The 26214-nt window shown below is 42.5% G+C and overlaps 2 protein-coding genes across 2 annotated transcripts; both read right to left on the bottom strand.

Annotated features, from left to right (window-relative positions):
* Positions 1 to 17642: 17642 nt before the first annotated feature.
* On the bottom strand, positions 17643 to 18716 carry LOC141651472 (uncharacterized). The gene has a single exon (XM_074459185.1). It carries the CDS (start codon positions 18714 to 18716, stop codon positions 17643 to 17645), a length of 1074 nt encoding a protein of 357 aa, XP_074315286.1.
* A 108-nt stretch (positions 18717 to 18824) lies between these two features.
* Positions 18825 to 21608, bottom strand: LOC141651471 (uncharacterized). Its single transcript, XM_074459184.1, has 4 exons — positions 21018 to 21608; positions 20879 to 20932; positions 19895 to 20737; positions 18825 to 19826 (listed from the first exon to the last, which is right to left on the bottom strand). The coding sequence occupies exons 1-4, from the start codon at positions 21606 to 21608 to the stop codon at positions 18825 to 18827; spliced, it is 2490 nt and encodes an 829-aa protein (XP_074315285.1).
* Between the last annotated feature and the right edge of the window lie 4606 nt (positions 21609 to 26214).

Raw genomic sequence — 26214 nt, 5'->3', positions numbered from 1 at the left:
CACGATTTGGCGACTCATTGGGGATATACACTTACGTGTAGCTAGGGTGAAACTCGAACAAGGTTAGGGAATAAATTTGTACAAGACAATTGTCGGTTTTCATAACTCGGTCTTCCTAGATCGTTTAATTCGGCCTTCCTAGGCCCAACCCAACCCATTCGACCAATCGTCCCGTCTAAACGGTCCTAATTCTTATTTGGGCCTAAGGATGGATAGCGATTGGCGTCATCCATACCATGATGCTTACTCTTGTTTGTATCAAGGGCCTTCACTACTTGAGGAAATGGACTAGGAATCGGCCTTACTCTTGTTTGGCACGAGCCTCTCCACAGACTTCGGGTTTGATGGTTCGGTATGGCAACCCACCCTTTAAACCAAAACCCTTCTAAATGCACTCAGCATCCCGTTATAATGCTTGTATAAATGTGTAAACCCTACATGATCACCACTTCTAAACGAATTTTCAAAAAAATCAAATCCTTTTTCCAAACAAGAATTTCGAAAAAAATAGGCCTTCAATTAGCGCAAAATCCGGTCGAAACTCTGTCCGTTTGTCGTGTCAAAATTCGGGCCACAAGCCCATTTCAAAACCTCACTTCGAGTCCACTCCTACAACTACACTACAGTTGACTAGGACACACATTTTCAAAAACCTTGTCTTTCTTCAAAACTCACTCAACACAAGTGGCACACACCCACTTCACAAGTCAAAACTTTTCCTCTTTTAGCAAGTGTGATAGAATGGTCGATCGTGTTTTGATTCGTCGCCGATCTCTTATCCAGTTTCCAAGATGCCCGGATCAAGTGATGAAACAAACCTCCAGCAAATTCAAGAGAGTAATGATCGAATCCTGGCCGCGCTAGCCCAAATGCAAATCACTCAAGAACAAACCTATGACCGCCTTGAACTTATCGAAGGCCGTATCTTTGATGTAGAGGGAAGGTTGCCTCTCCCTAAAGGTGAAGTACTACGTTTTTCCGATGACGAGTCTAAAGATGAGAATCCTATCATAGGGACAACTGCAGCTGAGAAAAGACTCCAATACCTAGAGGAGCAATTGATGTACCTTAAGGGGGATGACATTTATAGGGAAAACAATCGCAAGTATGAAGCCGTCAATTCCAAATTGCCAACTAACTTTAGCATGACGGATATCCCTAAGTTCAAGGGACATGAGAACCCTTTGAACCACATCCGTGCCTTCAAGGATTACATGTCTATCAAAGGCATCAAACCCGAGATGTTCTTAAGGATCTTTCCTTCATCTCTTGACACCATCCCGAAGCAATGGTTCTACACTTTAGATCACAAGAAGGTCGCTACTTGGGAGGACGCCGCAATCGAGTTCTCGAAACAATATGCGGATAATGCCGAGATCCAAGTCAACATGCGTACTCTAGAGGTTCTTACCCAAAATGACAAAGAAGGATTCACCAACTTCCTAAGTAGGTGGAGGAAGACTAGTACTCAACTAGTTGAACGCCCGGATGAGGCTACCCTTGTGGAAAAGTTTGTGGATAATCTCAAGCCCATATATGCCAATCATTTGAGATACCAAAACATCAAGACTTTCAAGGATTTAACCGTATTAGGGACACGAATTGAAGATGACATCCGTAAAGGACTCTTGTCCAAAACGGTAGGTCGAGGATATCAAGGGTCCACGAGTCGTTCATACGGCTCTACTAGCAAGACCGATGAGGTTAACCTTCTCGAGCCATCCAAGAAAACTAGCCCACCAAGGAAGTTCACAAACCTTGGGGATACTTACTCCAACGCTCTAAAGAGGCTAATGAAGCAAGGTAAACTCCAACCCATTGGACCTACTCCCGAACCCGAAAAGAAATCCAAGTTCTGGGATGAAAATTCCTACTGTGAGTACCATAGGGGCAAAGGGCACGACACAGAAAAATGCTACAAGTTGAAACACGTGCTTCAAGATATGATTGAAGATGGTCGACTCCCAATACCACCAGGAGGTAAACCCAACAACACTCAGAATCCTCTTGGAGTTCTAGTGATTACAAGTGATGAATCTACCCTAGATTGCTCACACCTCATTTCTCCCATCGAAAATGAAATTTATGCAATCGAGAATGAAGGGAACTACTCCACCATTTCTCCAACCATCACCATGAATCTAGTGTTTGGAGAAGATCGATTCATTAGGGCCGCGCAGGATGAGATCATTACCATGATACTTCAGGACGATCGCTTCAACCCCACCGCGTTGATCACAGAAACCGACGCAAAGCAACATAAAGGATGGAGAAAGTCAATCAAATGGACCAACAACCAAGGAAGACTCTTCAAGCTCACCACTGGAGAAGGAGAGATGTTCAAAGGAGAACCAGAAGACGATGAGTTCGAGTCGGAGTCGGAGTCAGAGTCGGAGTCTAGAGAAGTCATTAGAGAGTCTACTCCTGTTGTCATCCCCACTCCCTTCGTTTCTCCTAGCTTAGCCTCGAGTAGTCACAGTAGTTCGGGAAATGCCCCAACCACTGTCCCTTTGCCGCCACTGACCATGGATCAGTTGGCTTCTTTGTTTCAAATTTACTCAAATCTTAATATGAATAAATCGGGTTACCTTACTCTCTGTGTTCTTTCGAGTGCAATTCTTTTATGATGATACGAGGATGACCAAGACCCGGACTTAACCGAAATACCTCCTACGTAGTCAAAGAAATATTACGGGGAAGGGGAAGGGGGACCAGTAATAGAGGATACCGAACCCATCAACGTAGGAACCGAACTAGAACCCCAAGAACTTAGGATAGGGACTACCTTGAGCTCTACCGAAAGGGCCGATTTCATAGACCTCCTAAATGAATTCAAAGACGTTTTCGCTTGGTCCTACAAAGACATGCCAGAGATCGACAGGGATATCGCCGAACATAGGATTCCGATTAAGCCAGGCTTCAAACCTGTGAAACAGAAGCTTCGACGAATGAGAACAGAATGTGCTCTAAAGATTAAGGAAGAAGTTGATAAGCAATTCAAAGCCGGGTTCATCAAAGTTTCCGAGTATTCTGACTGGGTAGCTAACATAGTACCCGTACCCAAAAAGGACGGGAGAATCCGTGTTTGTGTTGACTTTAGGGATTTGAACAAAGCGAGTCCAAAAGATGACTTTCCTCTACCTCACATCGACATATTAGTGGACAATACTGCAGACCACGCATTACTATCCTTCATGGATGGATATGCGGGTTATAACCAAATCAAGATGGCCATGGAAGATATGCATAAGACCGCATTCGTCACCCAATGGGGAACCTATTGCTATACAGTAATGCCGTTTGGATTAATCAACGCCGAAGCTACATACCAACGCACCGCAACTACACTCTTACATGACATGATGCACAAAGAAGTTGAGGTATACGTAGATGACATGATCGTCAAATCCAAAGAAAGAGAGGGACATATTGCGAACCTTCGCAAATTCTTCGCAAGGCTACGGAAGTACAACATGAGACTCAATCCTCATAAATGCACATTTGGGGTAACATCCGGCAAACTCCTGGGATACGTGGTTAGTCAAAGAGGAATAGAAATAGATCCTTCTAAAATCAAAGCTCTGATCGAAATGCCACAACCCCAAACAGAAAAAGAAGTCAGAGGATTCCTGGGAAAGGTACAATATATAAGTTGATTCATATCGAAACTTACAATGATTTGTGAGCCTATCTTCAAGAAACTCAAGAAAACAGACCACACCATGCGGGATGATGATTGTCAAAAGGCGTTTGACCGAATCAAAGAGATATTGGCTAAACCACCAGTGCTCATGCCGCCACAGCGAGATCAACCCCTTGGTTTATATCTCACGATGAATCGAAAGCGCCATGGGTGCTATCTTTGGCTCAAACTGTAGGGAGCGAAGAAAGAGCTATTTACTATCTAAGTAAGAAGTTCTTGGAATATGAGTGCAAATACTCACAACTCGAAAAGACATGCCTCGCTCTTGTGTGGGCAACGAAGAAGCTACGTCACTACATGCTTAGCTACTCCGTCAAAATATATTCCAAAATGGATCCAGTCAAATACCTCTTCGAGAAACCCATCCTCAACGAACGTCTGGCAAGGTGGACTCTGATGCTCTCAGAATTCGACCTCAAATATGTGCCACTGAAAGTCATAAAAGGTCGCGCCGTCGCCGAATTCTTCGCAGAAAATCCTATCAACGACACACAAACCATAGATACTTGGTCATTTCCCGACGAGGATATACTTCAAACAGATGTAGACTCCTGGGATCTGTACTTTGATGGAGCATCAAACCTAAGAGGATTCGGAATAGGAGTGTTGCTCATTTCTCCCGAAGGTGAGCATACACCGATTCTTTGTCAAACTCGACTTCGAGGTGACAAACAACGCTGCAGAGTATGAAGCTTGTCTCATTGGACTACAAGCGGCAGTAAGCTTAGGCATCAAAAACCTCCGAGTACATGGGGATTCATCACTAATCATCAACCAAGTTACAGGATCTTGGAAAATCCGAAGTGAAAGCCTCGCACCCTATCAAGCTAGGATAGACCAAGTGGCTCAATTCTTTGACCACGTAACATACCTACACCTACCTCGGGAGGAAAATCAATTTGCAGACGCTCTTGCGAAACTTGCATCTTTGATAAATATGCCAGACCACATGATGGACATGCCTTTGTGCATCGAACGACGGTCGAACAAACTTATGTCCACCAAATCACCGATGAAGAGGAAATCGCGCAGGAACCCTGGTTCCAAGCAATCTTAAACTTTAAGCTCAATGGTACCTATCCACCGGATATGGACAAGAGGGGACAACGTGCTATACGCCTATTAGCTTCCCAATACATTCTGATGCAAGGAGAATTATACAAAAGAACACCTCTTGGTGTAGTCCTACGTTGCCTTGATCATTCACAGGCACGAAAGGTGATGGAAGAAGTCCATGACGGAGAATGCGGTCCCCACATGAGTGGGCCTATGATGGCAAAGAAAATCACACGTTTGGGATATTATTGGACCACAATGGAATCTGATTGCATCAAATACGTGAGACATTGCCACAATTGTCAAATCTTCGGGAATGTGCAACATGTCCCTCCTTCATTGCTCTATACGATGACATCTTCTTGGCCATTTTCTGCATGGGGAATTGACATAATCGGAAAGATAACCCCAGCCGGAACAGGAGGTCACTGTTTTATTCTAGTAGCAATTCACCAAATGGGTAGAAGCGGCTTCCTACACTGGTCTTACGGCTAAAAATGTGGCAAAGTTCATACAAAACAACATCATCTGTCGATATGGTTGCCCACATGAGATCATTAGTGATAATGGGTCACACTTCCAAGCCGAAACAGAGCAATTGCTAGCCAAATACAAGATTAAGCATCACCACTCTTCGCCCTATAGACCACAGACTAACGGCGCGGTAGAGGCGGCAAACAAGAATGTTGTCACAATTCTCAAGAAAATGACTGACAACTACAAAGATTGGCTAAGCAAGATACCCTTCGCTTTATGGGGGTATCGTACATCAGTCAGGACGCCCAGTGGGGCTACTCCTTTCTATTTGACCTACGGCATGGAAGCCGTACAACCAATCGAACTAGAAATACCATCCTTGCGTATTCTACTCGAAAGCCAAATCCCTGAAGCCGATTGGAAGAGGGATAGATATGAAGAACTCATCCTCCTGGATGAACGTCGGCTACGCGCCTTACATAATGTCCAAACATATCAAGCACGTATCAAACGAGCTTTCAACAAAAGGGTTAGGCCAAGAAACATCAAAGAAGGAGACTTAGTACTCAAATCGGTTAGGGCTCTTTTACCTGTCGACCCAAGAGGAAAATTCAAACCTAATTGGGCCGGACCATATCTAGTCAAATCCATACTCCCAGGGGGTGCGGTTAGAATCACAGACCTAGATGGGAATGAGTTTTCAAACCCCACGAACCTTGACCAATTGAAACGATACTATGCCTAGAATAGGGCCACACACGCGCCTCGCATAAACCCATGTGTCGCTCTTGTGGCACTAAATAAACGGCCCCGGGCCAAGCTGAAATAAGCTAAGTGTCACTGTGCTCTTGCATTTTGACAAGATTGTCATCCTCATATCATCAATTAAACTAAATTCGCACCTTGAGAACAAGCAAAAGCTCATGCTTATTTTCCATGTTCATTACAAGCTCTTGCTTAGAACAATTATTCTTTTACATTTACTCGAACTACGCGCAAGGGTTTGATTTCGCTTTTTTTAAGTGAATACGTAGGCAATCCTTCACAGGATTCAACCCATTATACCTAAAATGTAAATAGAAGGACATTTGCATTGCATTTGAAATTCGACAAGAATAATAAAAGAAAATCACAACGGTTTCATAACCATTCAACCTTTTTTATTCCATTCGCTTTCTAATAAAAATAGTACGTTACATAATAAAAATAGAATAGGCTAGGATTCTAAAAATCCCTCCTTTTTTATAACAACAATAAATAATAATAATCAAATAATAAATAAAGACTCGGGCTATTCTTCCATCTTCCCTTTGCCCTTGTCATTCTTGTCATACTTCTGGTCACGACCTCGAGCTGGGCGCTCATGCACCACTTCAGACCTAATCACCAACGGTCTTTCTCGAGGCCTGACTCTTCCGTTCTTGCCAACCACCATCTCTGCGACAGGAGTAGTCTTTGATTTCTTTGAAGGACGAATGACCTGAAGCCCGGCTTCTTCTTCTCCCTCTGTCAGATGCTTCTCTTTCTCTTTCTCTTTCTCTCCCTCGCGCACCTTGTAGTCAACAGGTTCGCGTTTCCTTAGTCTCTCGCGCTCTTCCGAAGTTGCAGCCTTTCTCCACCTCAGGTAGGAATCCGACACCCATAAAGCATTGGCGGAGAAGCTCAAGAACCACATGTTTCTTTGGGCCCATTTAATAGCCCACTCTCTTCGGCTCTCGGTAGTAAGCGCCATAGCAGTCTGCGGGACGGTGTCAAGCCTCGGGATCGTGCCTTGGCCCAACTTGCCTCATCAATCTTTCCGGAAAGATGCATACCATGAACTCCAATCCCGGAATACGCACGGACCTAGTAGGATCCAAAGAAGACACTCCAGTGACAGACTTGAGGTGCCACCACGGTACGATCCACCTAATCAACGGGCCATCATCACTTTTCAGCTTGTTCTTCCAATAATCGCAGACCCGGGTGAAGTCCACCATGTACAACCGCGTCCTCATCGCAATCATACGGGAATGATAGGAAAGTGCATGAACTGGGGGCTCGATCAATCGGAGCCGCTCCATAAGCCAAACCTACCAAAAGCAGGTATTAGACACCGGAAAAAAAAAAAAAACAAAAAAAAAAAACGAAAAAAAAAGCGAACGAAAAGACAAAAAAACAAAAAAAAAAAAAAAAAAAAAAAAAAAAAAAGGTGTCTTTTACCTGTAAGATGACGGGACTCCCCAAAAATGGCAGATCGCGGTTGGATTTCCTATTATCCAAACCCAAGATGATCTCTCCTAAGCATAAGCAAGCTGGGCTCCTGCGCAACTCCATTTGCTCGATAAGGCACAAAAGACGAGGGTCACCTCTCAAGTCTTCATCAACATGCCCTTGGAAGACATACACATGCAACAAACAAAAGCCAAATGCTCTCCTCCTAGCAACATGAGAGACAGTGGGTCGACCACATTGATGAATCGATCAATAAAGTCCAACATTCTCACGCCTTTCGGGGTAACTAAGCGATCCACCTCAAGTCTGGTCAGTCCAAGAAAGTCTCTGAATTTGCTCTTATACCCTTGTGAAGTGGAAAGAATGGCAGGTAAATGTTCGGGATCCCACCCACCAATAACAGCAATTTCTTCGGGAAACGGGCAAATATCACCTCCCGGGAACGCGAAAACATGATAATTCGGATCCCAATAGTCAAGGCAAGCATCCAAGAATGGTTTTACAATTTTAATGAGTTTCAAACTCAATAAAGACCCAAGGTTATAAGCACCCATGTCATGCTTCTCCGTATTCGAAAATTCATTAGTCCATTCCTTCAAGCGGATCTCCAAAGTATTCATGACGATAATTTTCTCTTGAAAATTTATTTTGAGAATTTTATGTGAATAGACGAAGAAGAGACGGAAGACTTGTGTGAATTAAAACTCCATCGACGCTTCTATTTATACTAATTGCTGTTTCCAAAAATCCGCCAGAACGGATCAGCTTGGGAACAGGCGCAGCACCTGCTGCGCCTCTTCCAAGGGACGCAGCTCATGCTGCGCCTCTTCCCCAGGCTCACTTTCTGAGATTTCCGCGTTGGATCTTTTCTAATTCTATAAACGCACGATTTCCTATTCCTGCGGGGTTTTATTTTGGTAAATACGAAGAGATTTCCATACTTCAAGTTTCCTAAATCCGCGGGCACGCATTTCGAGGCAACGTCGACACCGTCGCCATTTTCATCACACTTAATTCTTTTTTTATTATTTCATTTATTTATTTTTAGGAAATAAATCTCATTTTTTTTTTAGGAAATAAATTTCATTTTCTTTTTAGGAAATAATTTTTTTTTCATTTTTTAACGACTTTCAACATTTCATTTCAACACTTATAGATTTCTCTTTTTTCTTTTTTTAGGGGGTAACCCTCCCTACCGTCCGGTCATTTCCGGCAAATTTTTGCCAGATTTTTTGCTTCTCCTCGTGCTCTTTTGAGTCTCATTTCGCGCTAATTTAAGGCCATATGTGTATTAAAATGTATGTTTTGCGTGACTTCCATGTAAATTTCGGCAGCATGACGGCGTAAACCGTTGTCTACCAAACCTGTTCAAGAACTAACTGCAGTACAAGCAACACAACCCGGCGGAAAGGCACTCAGGCCATCGTATATACAAATGTACAAGCAAACTGGGGGCTTACGCCCCGAACAAAGTCCAAAAGTCCAAGCAAACTGGGGGCTTGCGCCCCAAACAAAGTCCAAAAAATGTTCAAATCAGAAGTCGAAATGTACAAGTCTACAAAACTACACAAAACTACCGCTGGGCGCCCTCCAACTCAGCAACTCTCGCCGCAAGAACGACATTCTCGGCATCCCGAAACTCGAGCTCCCTCAACAAGCGAGCCGTCTCCTCCCGGGACTGGGCCAACTCTCGCTCCAGCTCGCGGTCAGCCTGTAAACAGAAGCAAATTGGCTCATGTCAATCAATTCAAGCAAAATCAAAACCAAAATCAAAAATCAAAAGAAATCAAATGAGGTTCATACCTGACGACCTCGACCACCGACGAGTGCCTCGATGGTGGTAGCTCGCAGCCGGTTGGCCACCCTCCATAGTGCCACGAACCGAGATGGCGCGACCTACATTTCAAGAAAAATTCTCAGTAAATTGAACAAGTTCAATCAAATGTGTTCTTACACGAAAGGTATATAAGCTGGAGGCTCACCCTCCGAATCGAATCTTGCCGATCGTCTAGGCCAAGCATCCGTCACCGCTACGTCGAAGTCACGCAGCTCGGAGATCGTCGTCCTCCCGGTCGCGTCGGTGTACTCAAGAGTCTCGGGAGTGCGCCGGGGCTCGATGCCCGCCGCCTCGACCTCCTGCAAGGACAAATAACTCTCATTAATCGATGATCTTTCGTCGTAATTCTCAAAATCAAATCAAGGAAAAATAAAAGATACTCACCACTACCGGCCAGTACGCCAACCTCCCGTAAAGGAACGCCGAGTAGTCCTCGCCGAGCGAAAGAAGGTCGTCGCCACCGGCACCCGCCAAGTCCGGCTCCTCTCGGCCTCGAGAAGGCTCCCTAAACATCGTCCCGGGAGGATCGACGGGAACCGTCAACGCGTCCCGAGAGCACCGACGAGCCAAACGCTCGCCCGGATACCACACAGACCCATCGACGTCCTCAACAAAGGCCGACTCGGGCTCCTAGGTCGAAGGGCCTCGGCGACAAAAGGAGGCGCTCCAGGCGTACTCCGCCCAAGTCCAGGCACCCACTGCGGCAAGATAAGGCAAAGATCATTCCTATGATCAAGTGAAGGCAAAGGATAAAGAAATACAAGTGTATATAAATGGGATACTCACGCTGCTCAGCTGAAGGGCGTTCACGTCCCGCCGGTAGACGTTGTGCGAAGAACGCTTGCTCTTCGTCCGACACATCACCCAATCCCTCACCACGGGATAGACCTTCTCCAGCGGCTCCGTCCTCTTCGGCGCGAGACTCGGGAAGTAGGAGTACACCCAAGCCTGTAAAACAGAATAATCAATGACGATCTTTCGTGATTTGATAAAGAAAGGAATTTGCTGTTAAAAGGAAGGTTCATACCTCCAACAATAGTCCAGGTCCGACAGCACCTGGAGAAGTCCCCTTCTCCATCAGCTCTGGACGAACCATGGCCCTCATAAAGCGGATGAGGACCGCAAAACCAGCAGTGACCCAGTCCCAACGTCCTAGGGAACTCAGGTCAGAAAGAAAGGGAAGAAGCTTCGTCGACAGCCTCTCGCCCTTGTCTCCGAGATAAATCGAAGACAGAAACCACCAAAGCCACAGGCGAGCCCTCTGCTCAGCTGTGCAGGGAGGAGGAGCCGTCTCCCTCCCATCGATCGTCACCAGCGCCGGGGTCTTCCCCGCAAAGTAGTCTCGAACGTAAGTCTTTTGGTACCAAAGCCCGCATCGCAACAGCCTTCGGCGACAAGTTCCAGCCGATCAATCTCCTCGCCTCGGCCGAGTCCGCCCTCATGGCAGTCTCCGGCCACACCATCTCCTCGGTCCCACACGGCAGACCAGAAATCATGCCGTAATCCTCCAGAGTAACTCCCACCTCACCGAAAGGCAGGTGAAACGTGGAAGTCGTGTCCCAAAACCGATCCAAGAAAGCGCGGACCAGGCTAAGGTTAGCCCGCAACTTCCTCTTCACGATATCCCTCCAGACCTGAACCAGAGGACCGAACGCTCCACGCTCGATCATGGCCCTCTCCTCCGCCGACAGCCGCTCGTAGTGCTCCATCGCTGTCGTGTAACCCGAGAACGACCTGATGTTCCCAGCCTCCTATAATAATTTGAAACAAAGCTATCTTTAGTTTTGAATGAAGTTTGAAAGAAATTTGAACTAAAAGAATGAAAGAGGAGAGGTAGTGAGTAGTGAATTCCTATTTACCAAACTCTTCACCGTCCTGTAGGATAGGTGACCCTCTGCAGCCCACACCAGGTGCCTACTCTCCCAGGTCTCGACCCACGCAGGAACTCCCCACAGCTGACGACCCCCTCGCCCGACGTTGGCTCGTCTCGGGATCTCCTCCTCCTCGACAGCCTCCTCCTCGTGAAACTCAGCAGCCATCACCGCGGCGGTGAAGGCCTGCTCTAAAGCCTCCTCAACAGTAGTGGTATCTATCTCCATGGGAGTCCTCCCAGAAGTAGAAGCCTCATCACCTGCAACATTAAAGTAAATTCAGGCCGCGTCACATGACGACAAGCCTTTGTTAAGGGATTTTCAAGCCTTCAAAGCCCCGAAAACGCCCCTTTCCGGCCATCTTTGGCCATATTCCCACCAACCCAATCACTCATGTGATAAATTGGGTCAAGTCAAGTCCAAGTCAAAACCTAGTTCCGGGTTCAAGTCGAAAATTCGGCAGCATTTCGCTATAACGGCGATTATGCCCTAAAAGGTGTCCTGAAAAAGTTGTCACGAACCAAAATTCCGAGATGGTGGGAAGTTTACCCATCATTCAAGGATTCCAAATATCAAGTTTCATCGCAAATGGGCAATCCTAAGGCTATTTTCGAAGCAATTTACGGTTTAGCTGTAAAACCGCCTCAAATTTCACTCAAGAGCTCAAAACTCGACAAAAATTCGAAGCAAACACATGGTTATATTCCTAATATTGCCTACTATCCGTTTCTAACATCAATTTGGCATGGCAAATCCATTTGGGGGAAAAGTCCCAAATTTTCGATCAAAAGGGTCGAAAACCCTAAATCTCGCGGCTCAAAATTCAACAAATGTAGATGATTAATGCAAGATTGGAACACATACCTCGATTAGTCATGTTTAATGCAAGCTTTTGGATCAAACCTCGACGGAAATGGTGAAGATTTGAGAGAGAAATGAGTGATTTATGTTTCGAAATAATGAAATACAATCCGTCTGATTTCGCGTTTTTACGCAGAAATAGCCAAATTGGGGAAAAGACGCAGCAGGTGCTGCGCCTCTTCCTTGTGTTCCCTCCATACGGATTTTCAAAAATTCGTTATGAGTTCGTTATTTGTGGGTCCATCTTTGGTGCGCCTCTTCCTCAACGCTATTATATTCTTTTGGTCCGTTTCGATGATTTTCTTCGTTCCGGCCCGTATTATATCCAGCGCAGTAGTATTTTGCAGTATTGCTCATATCTTATCACCCAGCGCAGCAGTATTTTGCGGTATTGCTCAAATCCTTTTTTCCAGCGCAGTAGTATTTTGCAGTACTGCTCATTCGAGATTTCTCCCACGACGATCAAGATGTTCCTAGTCGTCAGTATATTCCCCAGTAAGAGTTTGTTTGAGACCGACGCAAGCAGATTCAACCTCAAATTTCGCCAGAGTTCGCTTGAGACTAACGCAAGCGGATTCCCCGCGATTTCTACCGACGTCCTGCTTTTCAATATTTCTTGTTTCCCGCGAAGTTCGATTAAATCTCGGGTATGGTCTCTTCTTATGGCTGGCGAGCTTCCTTACGTAGTCTAATGGACTTTAAACGACCCTCCCGATAGTCGACGAGACTCTAAAATATTCCCGACGACGGGTCCTTGGCTCGACCCCTTGAGCGCCTTGCGTCGCCATAGTCGTCAAGTTGTAATCTTCGATTGACCCGATGGCTATACTTTGACTTTCGCCTTGTCCAAGCCTCGGTCAAAGTGGGGGCTCAGAGACACCTCGTTTCTGCACCTCCCGCAAACCACCCGGTGATGATTGGGCCGCATGTTTGGTACGCGGAACGATTTGTGATAGTTCGTAAGATTATCGTCAAGTGATTGCTCAAATATTAATGTCGACCTCATAGTTGTCATCTACGTCCTGATACGGTCGTTTTGGCAGTAATTAGAGTACATTCGGAGTCCGGGTCAAAAACCGTCTCCATTTTCGATAATGTTAAGTCCCGAGTCGAATATTACGGAATGTTCCGGATATTTCTATTCCATATTTCACAAATTCTATCTTTTGGCAAATAATATCCCGTAATATTCATAAGATAATCGAATTATTTCCGTCCTACCATAACTCAAACGCGAGATCTTTCTTCGGCGGAGGAAACCTCACGGGAATAGACGCAGAGATCTTTGCGCCTCTTCCAAGAGATGCAGTGGCTGCTGCGCCTCTTCCCAGGCCCTTCTTTGCATGTTTTACGTATTTTTTTTATATCTTTCCGAGATTCACTTCCAAAGAGTCTCCGAAACCCTAATTCCGTCACGTGATTAGTATAAATAGGAGCCTTCGCTCCTCATATTTCTCACGCGAGTGTTCGCCCTTCTCTTCTCCCTTTGCATTCTAGACTTCGTTCTTACTAATTGGCGCCTACGTGCTTGAACATTCGACCACGTAAGCTCGGATCTTTCCGGGTACCAGCCTCTCCGTTGCATGACCGACCAATTTGACCAACTACACAATAATCAATCTAATTAATCAATTTGTTTCAATCGTTTTCCTCTTACGAGGGCACTTTCTTTGCATTCGCGTCGAGCATCACTAATCGATATCTTAGTCCTTCTCGTTTCGTCAACATGTAAGTCTGAGGGTGTAAATCTCTCTTTTATTTATTGTACTTTTAATTATTGTATCACAATTGTAAGATTTATGTCGAAAATACCTCATTAGAACCGATTTCTAAAACCGTCTTTAAAAACCTCTTTTTACGGATTTTGGAAGATCGACATCGAGAAAAGACGCAAAGAATCAAGCTGCGCCTCTTCGAAGGAGCGCAGTTCCTGCTGCGCCTCTTCGTGAGGCTGCCGCAGTTCCTGCTTCTTTTCTTCTTCTTCGTCTTCTGTAAATTTCGTCTTTCTTATTTGTTTACGTATGTTTGTCCTTAATTCGTTCACATAATCATCATCAATAATTTCACATGTATATTATTTATCATTCATTCACATGTTTAATTCATTGCTAATCCGACCTTAGATCCCGAATAATTCATGTTCGCGGGTTTTCGTCATTAAATTCAATTCCGGGTTGTAGAGATTCAATTTGTTCATATTGGGTTTCTGGAATTCGTCTTTGATATAGCTTTCATCTGTTTGTTCATATATTCGTCATATATCATCATGTTTAGACTAGTTAATTGATTTCAATAGAGGACTCATTAATATCTTTCACTAATCGATCTTTCAATCATGTAATTAATCCGTCTTATTTCCGTCTCATCCATGTTTTACTGTTTTTATGACCCATTCACATGTTAAATAACCTATTAATCACTTCCATCCGAGTCAAATAATCTAATCAATCCTTAAATTAACCAATTAACATTAACGATTTGCAGTTCCGGCTTCACAGCCAGAACTCACCCTTGGAATAGACGCAAAGAATCGCTGCGCCTCTTCCGAGGGCGCGATCTCTTTGCGCTGTTCGAGATGATTTACTCTCTCGAACTCCGTTGTTGCCTTGACGTAGTTTAATTAGTTCGTATTTATCTAACTATTATCCGTACTATCGCCTTAATTCCTGTTCGTTTATTTCCTTTTATTCTTTTATTCCTTTTTCTCAAATTATCCGTTTTAAAGGTATTTTCGACATAAATCGCCTATTCCAATGTAATTAATGTAATTTTCGTTATTGTAATTTCTATTTATCGTATTTCTTTTATTGCTTGTATGTTTTCACATGTAAATGAGCATTAAATCCTACTTCGACCCAATTGTATGTTAATTACGTGTCAACCGACTTAGCTAAATTCTCACATGTTAGGATTAATCTATGGATGTTGCATTGCATGCATATAGCCGACGATATATCAAGTACGAATAACTTCCCTAATCATTAGTAGAGGCCGCTATCGAGGCGGGCGGGATTAGGTGTTCGATCAAAAGAGCTTCCTAATACGTACCCTCACCCCTTACTCCAGATCTCCGTGAGCACCCGTGTTCATTGGCATCCACGAGAGTCATTCTAGACATAGAATGCTAAGGGTAACGATTGCTTAGTGTTCATGTCACTACTTTATGTCTTGACATGACATGAGGTATTCGAACGGTTCCAATTTCCCATAAAAATTGGTGGCGACTCCATATAAAATGCAAACGCTTGTTTCCGCTCCTCACCAAGCGCCCCCGTGGGCGGCCCGCTGTCCACAGTTAGGCGGGAAAAAAACGTAGACACCTATTCATTTAGTAAATAGGGGATAAGACCTATTAAATTTCTCATCGTTATATTTTACTTTGGGAAAAAATTAATCAAAATAGTTAAGTGGTATCTAATGTGTACTTTTGTTTTAATGAAAACTAGTTTTATATCCGTACAAAAATGTACCGGTACGTTTTTAAAATCTTTGTTACTTCTTACTCGTACTATTGTGCGCTACGGTGATTATTTATTCTCTTTATGAAACCCTATTACTCTTTTGTTATGGCTGTCTACCTTCATCTTCTACCCCTTTATACTTGATAGATTTTCCTTCATAGAAACTCTTATGTTGCTACACTCATTTTTCATAATCATCATCATCATTCAATATCACTTACAATGAAGAGATGGCTGATTTTCAGGATTGTCTTGACCATTGTAATGTAGTAGATACTGCTACCACTGGTTCTTATTTTACATGGAATAATAAGCAAGAGGCCAGTACTAGAGTGTATAATAGGTTGGATAGAGCCTTGGTTAATAATGCATGGATGATACAAAGACTTGATTATTTCCATGTGGAAGGGTACGTTGATCACACCCCTTGCATTATCCAGAGATCTGATAACTCTCTAAAAAAAAGAAGACATGTTTTAAGTATTTTAATATGTGGAGTGGTGTGACTCAATTTCTTCCTTTTGTTCAGTTAGAGTGGGATACCCAGTAAGGTACTTCTATGTTCAAACTGGTTAGCAAGCTGAAATTACTGAAACACCCTTTAAAGGAGCTGAATAAAGAATTATTTGCTGATGTTGAATGTAACACCCCATGCACCAAGGTGCCTTACCAAGACCACCTTAACATATGTAGATGCTACCATCTCGGTTGCCCGAGTTACAGTATATCAAAAGTGACCATAAAGAAACATACGTTAAAGTTCTATTGTTTAAAGTGCCTACAACATAAAAACCAAAACCAAACGTACGATACAAACTGTCTCAAACCAAACCAACTAGACTAAACTCAAGACTAGTGATGACTCCATCCCAGCCAGATCCCGCGAGCTATCCATATGATTACCCGCTAAACAACTGCTCACCATCCCCGAATGGATCACCACAGTTTTCAAAACATTTAACCGGGGTCAGTTACTGAATAATTAAAATAAGAAACAATAAGCATCCAAATACACAAACACATTCCCCAATCTCCATTTAATCACCACTCACCTAACTACACACTAAATGTATAGTCCTGCTAGATTACCCGTCGCAACAGATAATCCACACCGCCAGTGGGAACCGCAGCCTTACCACCTAAGCCCCGCTTAAAACCATAGAGCGACAACCTAATGACTATTAATGTAATACTGATGTGACTCTTAATTGCGCACATTTAGTCCCCTAATTGAACCCATTTTGCATACTAATATAGCATTTCATGACCATTTCATGACCATTTTATCCGTCAATTCCTTCCTATTTTGCTTTCCTGTTGCATTGTATATGTCTTGTATGAAAGAAGATAATGAGGCGGAATTCCCGTCTCTTATGCATATTGGGAAGGTTCTTGACGATCTTGGATGTACTAGTATGAAGAGGAGGCAAGAATGATGACCAAGGATGTAGGAATAAAGAGTATATAGAAGGATCATAGGCTTAAAAGCAAGGATGACAAGAAGGAAGCCATTACAAGAAGAAATTGCTCGGAACCAAACCAATAGTTGCTCCTTTGGCTCTGAAAGTATATTAGATGAAACGGCGTCGAAAAATCAAGTGGCCTAGGCTTTTGAATCACTCCAATAGGAGTCCGGATGAGAAAATGATGTCCGTTTTACAATCCGAGCTCAAATAGACAAGCTGTCCGCCAACCCGCGCGTCCCGAGACTCAAGACGAGCGTCCCAGACCCAAGACGAGCGTCTCCCCTGCAAGACGAGCGGATTGTTAAACATTAAAAAAGAGAAGCACTCTGCCCAGTGATCCGAGTGTCTTGTTCCCAAGACGGGCGTCTCAGAACCCCATGATCCGAGCGTCTTGCTCCCAAGACGGGCGTCTCAGAACCCCATGATCCGGGCGTCCCGATGCCAATCCGAGCGGATTCCTTGGCAGAACCAACCGTGCTTCAAACGGATCCGAGCGGATCGTGGTAGGACTAGCAACGTGATATGCGCATTTCCTTCGGGACTTGCATTTCCCTACTCAACACTTAGCAATGCTATTTACTAATCTACCCTTTTTTTTTGGATGAAATGTAAGCTTTCCATTAAAAACAAGTAACACAAACGTTACAACCAATCCTTTTTAGGTACGTACACATTTTCAGGTCCCCTAAGAGGACATTATACAATCAAACTTCTACTTCTTAACCATACATTATCACTGGTAGCAGTTTTTTGGCTAAGTAGTACAACAATCCTAGTTTTCATTTCCTTCAGGATCAAATCTCGCACGAATTCAGGTCTTTGTAAAACTCCATCCACACGAGCTTTGTTCCTTTGTAACCATATGTGATAAAAAGTAGCAGATACTGCACTTAAAATCACACCCTTCTGCACCTGAGAAAACTGGCCATCAGCAATCCTTTGGAGAGGATTAGAAATTGGCAAAGCAATTCTCAGAATTTTAAAGACTTCATCAAGCAACCTTCTAGAATACTCACAAGTTTGAAATAGGTGAGTATGATTTTCCCCTCCTTTGCCACACAGCAGACAGTCATCATCAGGGACAATACCAAGGGAGAACAACTTATCCTTGAGCATAAGAGCTTCCCTAGCAATGAGCCAGCCAATAAATTGATGCTTAGGGAGACTCCAAGAATTCCATATCTGTTTATGCCAAGGCACATTCTGAAATTTATGCCTGATAAGATCATAACCACTCCTCAAAGTGTAACCTCTAACATCCAGTAACCATTGCCCATTCTGGTAACCAGCATCTAATTTATCTTTGACCTTACAAACAGACTTCCACCCCCAGCTAAGATCACCACTAGGTTTGTAGTCTTTCCAGTCTTGGCCCTTTAAGTAGACCTGGTTTACCCATTTCACCCACAATCTATCAGGATTAAAATAAACCCACCAGACCAGCTTGCCTATAGCAGCTATGTTCCAGGCAAAGCTATCCCTTATGCCTAAACCTCCTTCAGATTTTGGGCAACACACTTTCTCCCACCCTACCATAGGTACTCTAACAAAATCTGCACCTCCATCCCAAAGATAGTTTCTGCAGATGGCATTTAGCTTATTCAGAACACTTACAGGGATAACAAAGATGTTTATCCAGTAGCTATACAGGGCAGTCAGGACAGAGTTCACCAGGACTAATCTTCCTGAGTAACTCAGCTTCTTGGATCCAAAACATCTAATCTTACTGACCAACTTCTCCACCAGAATATTGCAGTCAGCTTTCTTCATTCTTCCACAAGTAATAGGGATCCCCAAATAAGTAAAAGGTAAATGACCTTCAGTAAACCCAGAGACTTGTAGAATATCTTGTTTCACCCAACTATGAACTCCATTAAATTAAGCATTGGTCTTATTGGAGTTCATTTGCAGCCCAGAAGCACAAGAAAATGTAGCAAAAGACCTTAAGAGGATCATAATTGAGTTCACATCTCCTTTGCAAAACAGCAAAAGGTCATCAACAAACATTAAGTGAGACAGCTGCAACTTACTACACATAGGATGGAATTTGAATGGCATTGTAGAAGTGGTATAATTCAAAACTCTACTCAAATACTCCATGGCTATGGTAAAGAGGAGGGGAGATAATGGGTCTCCCTGTCTTAAGCCTTTAGCTCCTTTAAAGTGACCAAACACCTCTCCATTCAACACAAGAGAATAAGAAGCAGTAGTGATGCATTCCATAACCAGATCAATAAATTTTTGAGGAAAATTCAGGAAGGTCAGCATTTGTTTCATAAACTCCCAATTAACAGAGTCATAGGCTTTTTTAAGGTCAACCTTGAGCATGAATCTAGGGGAGACAGACTTCCTATTGTAACATCTGACAATATCCTGACAAATTAGTATGTTTTCCACTATGCTTCTCCCTTTAATAAAACCCCCTTGGTTGTCACTGATAATGCTAGGAAGGATAGTGGCAAGTCTATTACAAATAAGCTTGGAGATGGTTTTGTAAATAACATTACAACAAGATATTGGTCGAAATTGGGAAACATTTTGAGGAATATCACACTTAGGGATCAAGGTAACTAAAGTATGGTTCAGTTGTTTCAAAAGGTGACCATGTTGAAAGAAATCAGTGATGGCTTCACACACAGTCTCACCCACAGTATCCCAAGAATCCCTAAAAAATGCACTTGAATACCCATCAGGCCCAGCTGCCTTATGGGGAGGAATAGAAAATAATACCTGCTTGATCTCAGCCTTGGTAACAGGAGCAAGCAAAGTAGCATGATGATCAACAGTGCAAAGCTTTCCCAGTTGGACCACATTTTTTGCAACACTGATAGTCTCAGCAGATGAACCCAACAGACTTGTGTAAAAATCAAGAAATGCACTCTGGATTTCATCAGGGGTCTCACACACTTCCCCCTACTATCAGCCAACCTCATAATTCTAGTCCTAACCTGCCTGGCTTTAATAATGCTGTGGAAGTATTTGGTATTGCAGTCACCTTTTTCCACCCAAATAGCCTTAGACTTCTGTAGAAGAAATTCATCGCAGGCCTCATTTAAAAACCTAACACTACTAGCAGCCTCCCTTTCCTGCACAATGAGATCTGGATTAAGTGGATCAGTCCTAAGACTTAGTTGAACCTTCTCCAAGTACATCTGGGCTCTAACATAGTTATTCTCAACACCCTCAAAATCATTCTTATTGAGATTTTTAAGAGGCCCTTTCAAATGCTTAAGCTTACAAACCAGCTTATACATTTTAGTTCCAGGCCAATTTTGATCCCAAACAGTCTTCACACACTGCTGAAAATCCACAGACTTACTCCACATATTAAAATATTTGAAACTTCTCTTTTTCTTCCCCCCAACAAGCTTAGATTGAACAACACACGGGCAATGATCAAAAATTCCTTCACAATAGAAAAAGGCATAAGCCTGAGGATGGTCTTGTAGCCACTTCTGGTTGACAAGGACTCTGTCCAGTCTACTATACACCCTGGTAGCAGGTTCATGCTTATTACACCAAGTGAACAGTGAGCCTGTAGCTGGACAGTCCATCACTTCACAATCATCAATACAATTCTTAAAGTCAGTAATCTCTTCTTCTGAGGAAGCCCCACCCAATCTTTCATTAGGACTAAGCACAGTATTAAAATCACCACATATAGCCCAGGCTCCCTGAATATAATCCTTAAACTGACTGAGTTTACTCCACAACACTTTTCTCTCATGTAACCCATTAAAAGCATACACCATAGTAAGATGGAATTGAGTATTAGTTCCCATATCAGTAGCCTGCAGGTGTATGAATTGGGCATTGTATTCTAAGATATGCACTCTAAACATAGCAGGATTCCATAAAAGCCAAACCCTACCTCCTTTATGGCACTAAGTATTAGTAGTAAGACACCAAGAGCTGCATAAATTGTTTCTAACAGAATTTAGAGACAAAGGTTTCACCTTTGTCTCAAGGAGGCCAAATAACCCTATCTGATGAAGATGTAAGAAATTTTTAATGCTGGTTTGCTTAGATAGGCTATTCAACCCCCTAATGTTCCAAAAACCCCAATTATACATTATCCCCCATTGGGGATAATGCACTACCATTCGTACCCACACCTACTTTAGGGGTTACATTGTTAATGGATTCCATGAAATTGTGTTTCCCAAATTGAATAGCTTGTAATCCAGTTTCCACCATTTCTTGTCTACTGTATCTGATAATCCTACGGGCAGGGGTATCAGCAACATGGTACTTCCCATCCCTAGTCCAATTCACTTCAAAATTGTTTGGTATTTCAACAGGGGTACTTACAGGGGCAGTAGGCTCAGCTGCAGGAGGAGTAACAACAGGAGGTGCAGCTACTGGTTTCTTCTGCTTTGGCCTCCATTGTTGTTTCCCCACTGGTTGAACCACCTTCTTTTGAGGAGCATCTGTCTTCCCTTTTCTGCATTGAGAGGTGTCATGCCCAATACCATTACACTGAGTACACAACAAAGGTTTCCATTCAAATTCAACCTTGAGGCAGATGACACTTCCATCAACATCCAAGAACTTAATCTTTTCTGGGATAGGTTTACCAAAAGGTACATCAATCATCACCCGGGCAAACCCTAGCCTAGTTTTCTCCTTCGTAGCATCATCACAACGAACAAAAGTACCCATGATTCCAGCAATTTTGGGGAGGCATTTCCCCCAAAATTTTAGAGGGAGATTATAGACCTTCACCCACACAGGAACCTCCTTAATAACTTCTTTCTCCAGAGCCACCCCTTCAGACCAAGGACGAACAATTAAAGGCTTATTATCAAAGACTAATCTACCCTTGCTTAACCTAATGATGTACTACTATATATACTCCATTTGTAATAATCAAGATTATCAAGTTTCCTTAGATTAAATCAATCTCTCTTAGATTAGATTAGGAGTAGATTAGAATAGATTAATCTCAATCATTCCACAAAATTACACATTAATCTTTCCTTAATTATTGTTCAAACTTTATTATTATTGGGTAATTGAAGATTATTGGGTTATTATTGGAGAATTGACAACTCTTCATCAATCAATCAAGTTTTCTTCTATTATTCTTTGCTTTATTATTTGGAATCATCTTCATAGGTATAATTCTCTTTACCCTTGTTTAATTATTGTTAATCACTTTCATTTATTCATCATGTTTTGCTTTGTTAATATGATTGACAACCTTATTAACATGTTAAACTTGATCATGAGCAGGGGCGTCTAATATCCCGGGCGGCGGAACCGGGCCTCCAGTTTTGGCCACTGAATTTATAAGCTTTACTGGTAAATTCAATACAAATCTCGATGTGTAGTACACTTATACATTCATATTTAGGGCCTCATTTCTTTATGGTGCACCGGGCCTCCATTTACTTTAAGACGCCCCTGATCATGAGTGAGTAGTTTCCTTAGCTAGGATTGATGGGGAATTAGGGGGAAACAAACATGGGGATTGATCTATGCTTAATCTAATATGTTTTCATAATTAAATTGCTTGCTTGTTGTAATTTCAACTTATGCACATGTTATGTTCGATGAAATGCGAGCCTATGAATCCTACACTCAAACAGGTAGTATGGAGTGGTTTACAAAGGGATGCTCTTCAATTGTCCTCATGGGGTGGAACGTACCACCTACCGAGCCACGGTTGAGTCGGTACTCACCTACACCGAGCTACCTCCTCGATATTGAGATTCACCCCAACCCACCACAAAGAGAAGAAGCACCTCGTCAACCTCAACAACCTCGTGGGATGCCGGTACGGGGTAATGCACCACTGTCCTATGTACCCATTCCACCCTACCCCACTCAACATGTACGTTCACTCCCCAAGTTCCCGATGCTCCGGACATGAATGACTTGATGAAGCTTATGCAATGGGTCGATCTTGGAGTGCACGATGGGAGGGTTGACAACTATTTGGCCCTTTATCCTCAATACTACAATATGGCTCAACAAGGGTATATCGACCCTAGAGGCCCTCGCCCATCTTGGGCTCAACCTCACCTTTTTTTTCCCTAATCAAAGGAACCAAGACGGGAACTTTGGCGGCCAAGGTGGAGGATTCTTTGGCCAAGGAGGAGGGTATGACCAAGGAGGTTCTAGCGGGTATAGATACCGCGATGATGATGATGATGACGAATGAAATGGCAAGAGGTGTCTACCACACCACCTCCAATTGTATGATACTGAAGGAAATCATATTTTTGAATATCACATATTTTGGTTTAAAGTTTTAGTCATAAAAACTTAAAGATCTTATGCATGCAAAACTAGAATAAGAATAAGGGAAAATCATTTCATACCATATGAATATTTCGGCCAAATGGGCACAAATGAAGTCTCCTACCTCACTTGTTCTTGAGCTTTCCATATATTAGGATGATCCTCCAAAGACCTCAAGTATAGAAGTCACTCCTCTTGATTGCACCCAACATTATCCTTTATCCCCACTAAATAATATTAGCTAGATATTAGTTTAGTAGTTTACCTTAAAATTGATTACTAATACTCATATATTACACTAATAATTTTAGTAATCTTTTATGAACAATTTGAATCAAAAATCTCATGTTTTGATGAAGAAAAGGATGAATATGTGAGAGAGGATAACTTTTTCATGTGTATGAATACAAGTTAAAATTGAGAGAATAAAAATCTCTCCTCATATACACAAAACCGGTGGAGGGAGGTCTTAAGGCCAATGCATGGTCTTTTCTTTTACTTTTGTTCTTATTAAGTAAATTAGGTGTAAGACTATCCTACATCATAGGTAATCATAGTATTTTATTTATCCATTAAACAAAACACCCACTCACCCATACTACCTCCAATATTTCGGTCATATGAGATAAAATGGACCTCCATATTATTTTGTCAATTTGTCACTTGTCACACAATATGTCACATGTAGTATGTTACATGTTATTAATTAATTTGATGCATATTTATCACATAAATATCATTTTATGAATTAATTAAATTACATACAACAAATTGACTTGTGATACTTGATCACTGATGCGTGTCATTTATATGATGTTTTCTACCTCATTTTACACGCATTTCAGAGCTCATTTGTGTAGTTTAAGCTACCATTTCCCCTATTTCCGTCTACTTTCGTGTTTTTGTACATTATTGCAGAAATGTGAAGAATTCGGCGGAAATTGAGCTAAATCCGTCCCCGAGTATCTTGCATTGCATTTGACGTGAAGTATTCACTTAAGGAACGAGCTTGGTGCGCATTTCAAGGCCCAAAAGACAAATCCACGAGAAGTTAGAAGTCAAATATCAGCTACTTCAGTCGATCGACCACTACCTTCAGTCGATCGACCAACCCACGGGTTACAGAAGCCACTGTACACTGAAGAGCAGTCGATCGACTGAGCATCATGGTCGATCGACCACACCGCTAATCAGACGTGAATAAGAAGATCAAGGAAAAGCAAGCCCATTGTGTTTAGGTTTTGATAATAAGTGTTACGTGATATTCTATATAACGTAACCTAGAACATTCTTAAAAATTATCCGATTACATTCTGGTTTTCATCAATTTAGAATATCGAATAATTAGGGTTCGGAATATTGTTTCGCATTGGATTTCCGTTTGTGCTTTTAGTCTTTCCGTTACAATTCCTCTGCAATTTCGGTATTCCCTTATTCTTATTTCAGTTCATCTTTATTGCGTTGATAGTATAGAAGTTGCTAGTTAGTTTCCCAAAGCCATAGTTATCGTTTTATGCTAGCCTTTTGTTCCGTTATTTTAATCATGAATTCAGTAGTTAATTTCGTTAATTTTATTGTTGCCTTTAATTTCAGTATGAGTAGCTAAATTGCTTGTGCTAGGATGTAGGGGAACTGTAGGATTAGGCGGCATAGAATTAATATGGACTGAAATCGCGTGTCAGTCGATCGACTGCCATACCTGGTCGATCGACCGACCACGTGAGGTATTACCTTCGTTTTAATTGTTTTAAATGTTATATTCGACGAATCGAATGCATGCGACTAGTTGAATGCTTAATATATGACTGACCCATTAGATCGAGAGATAGGGACAGTTGTTAGATCACCAATTAAAATGACTAAACTATGCTGAGATCGAAAGATAGGTAAAGTTTAGATTATCAGTAACTTTTCAGGACGAAAGTCAGTATTAGTGATATTAGGGACTTATAGCGAGATCGAAAGATGCTATCTGTTAAGAGTGGACCGAGAGGACCTCTTGTTTTCCCGCCTCATGTGTTTGATTTAGAGCTACTTAGTATCTTTGCCCAAACTATAGTGAACCGACCATCCTAGTACCCTTCTTTATATTTGATTTAATATATTTCTTTAGTTTAATTTTCATTGCTATTAGCTATAGACCAAATCAAATCAACCCCCACATTTGTTACCTTAGACTGAATTAGACAATTATTAATTACATTCGCCTCCCTGTGGTTCGACCCTGTTACCACTAGCTTCTGTTAGTTTTAATAGGTTTTATAAATCTTATTTTTGGTACTCACAACGACGGGTATCAAATTTTGGCGCCGTTGCCGGGGAGGCAATTGTTCTAATTTTTAGTTGTTTTATTTTAGTCTGTTTCTTAGTTTAAGGGACATCCGTTCCTTAAACTATTCTCATATTCTTCTTGTAGTTTCATCTTATGCGCAGGTCACAGGGTGGTGAACTAGTACCGTTCAATCCTGATATTGAGAAATCCTTGCGTGAGTTGAGACGATCATCAAGGGTATTGCCGACAGAGGAAGAGCTGAGTACTCTGTCAAGTTACTACGAGAACGCTCTATTCGAGGAGGATCCACCTTCATCTCCTGTTTCTAATTCATCAGCTGAGACCGTCACTTCTCCAGATTTCCTAGAGATGGCTGAGGAAGCGACTATTGCCAGTCACTCTGAGCCGACAGCTGAGAATCTCTACAAGGGATTCGCATTACCAGGGGCGGATAGAAAGTTTGAGCCGAAGCCGTCCTATATCAACTTGGTTGAGAGAAACCAATTCGGGGGAGCTGCAAATGAGGATGCAGCTAAGCATATGGAGATATTTATTGATTATTGCTGCTCCATATCCCCACCAGCCGGCGTGACCCCAGACCAGGTGAAGGAGACCATGTTTATCTTCTCACTCCGTGATGCTGCAAGGGAGTGGTATAGAGATTTGGATCGAGCTGCTCATGGGATCACCGACTGGAGTTCTTTAGCCCTGGCATTCTACAAGAAATACTTCTCTGCCTCGAAGACTAAT

This window comes from Silene latifolia, chromosome 4 (genome assembly GCF_048544455.1).
Source record: "Silene latifolia isolate original U9 population chromosome 4, ASM4854445v1, whole genome shotgun sequence".
NCBI classification, from domain to species: Eukaryota; Viridiplantae; Streptophyta; class Magnoliopsida; order Caryophyllales; family Caryophyllaceae; genus Silene; species Silene latifolia.
The sequence above is the reverse complement of the archived record's forward strand: the minus strand, read 5'-3'. Positions and strand labels throughout refer to the sequence as shown.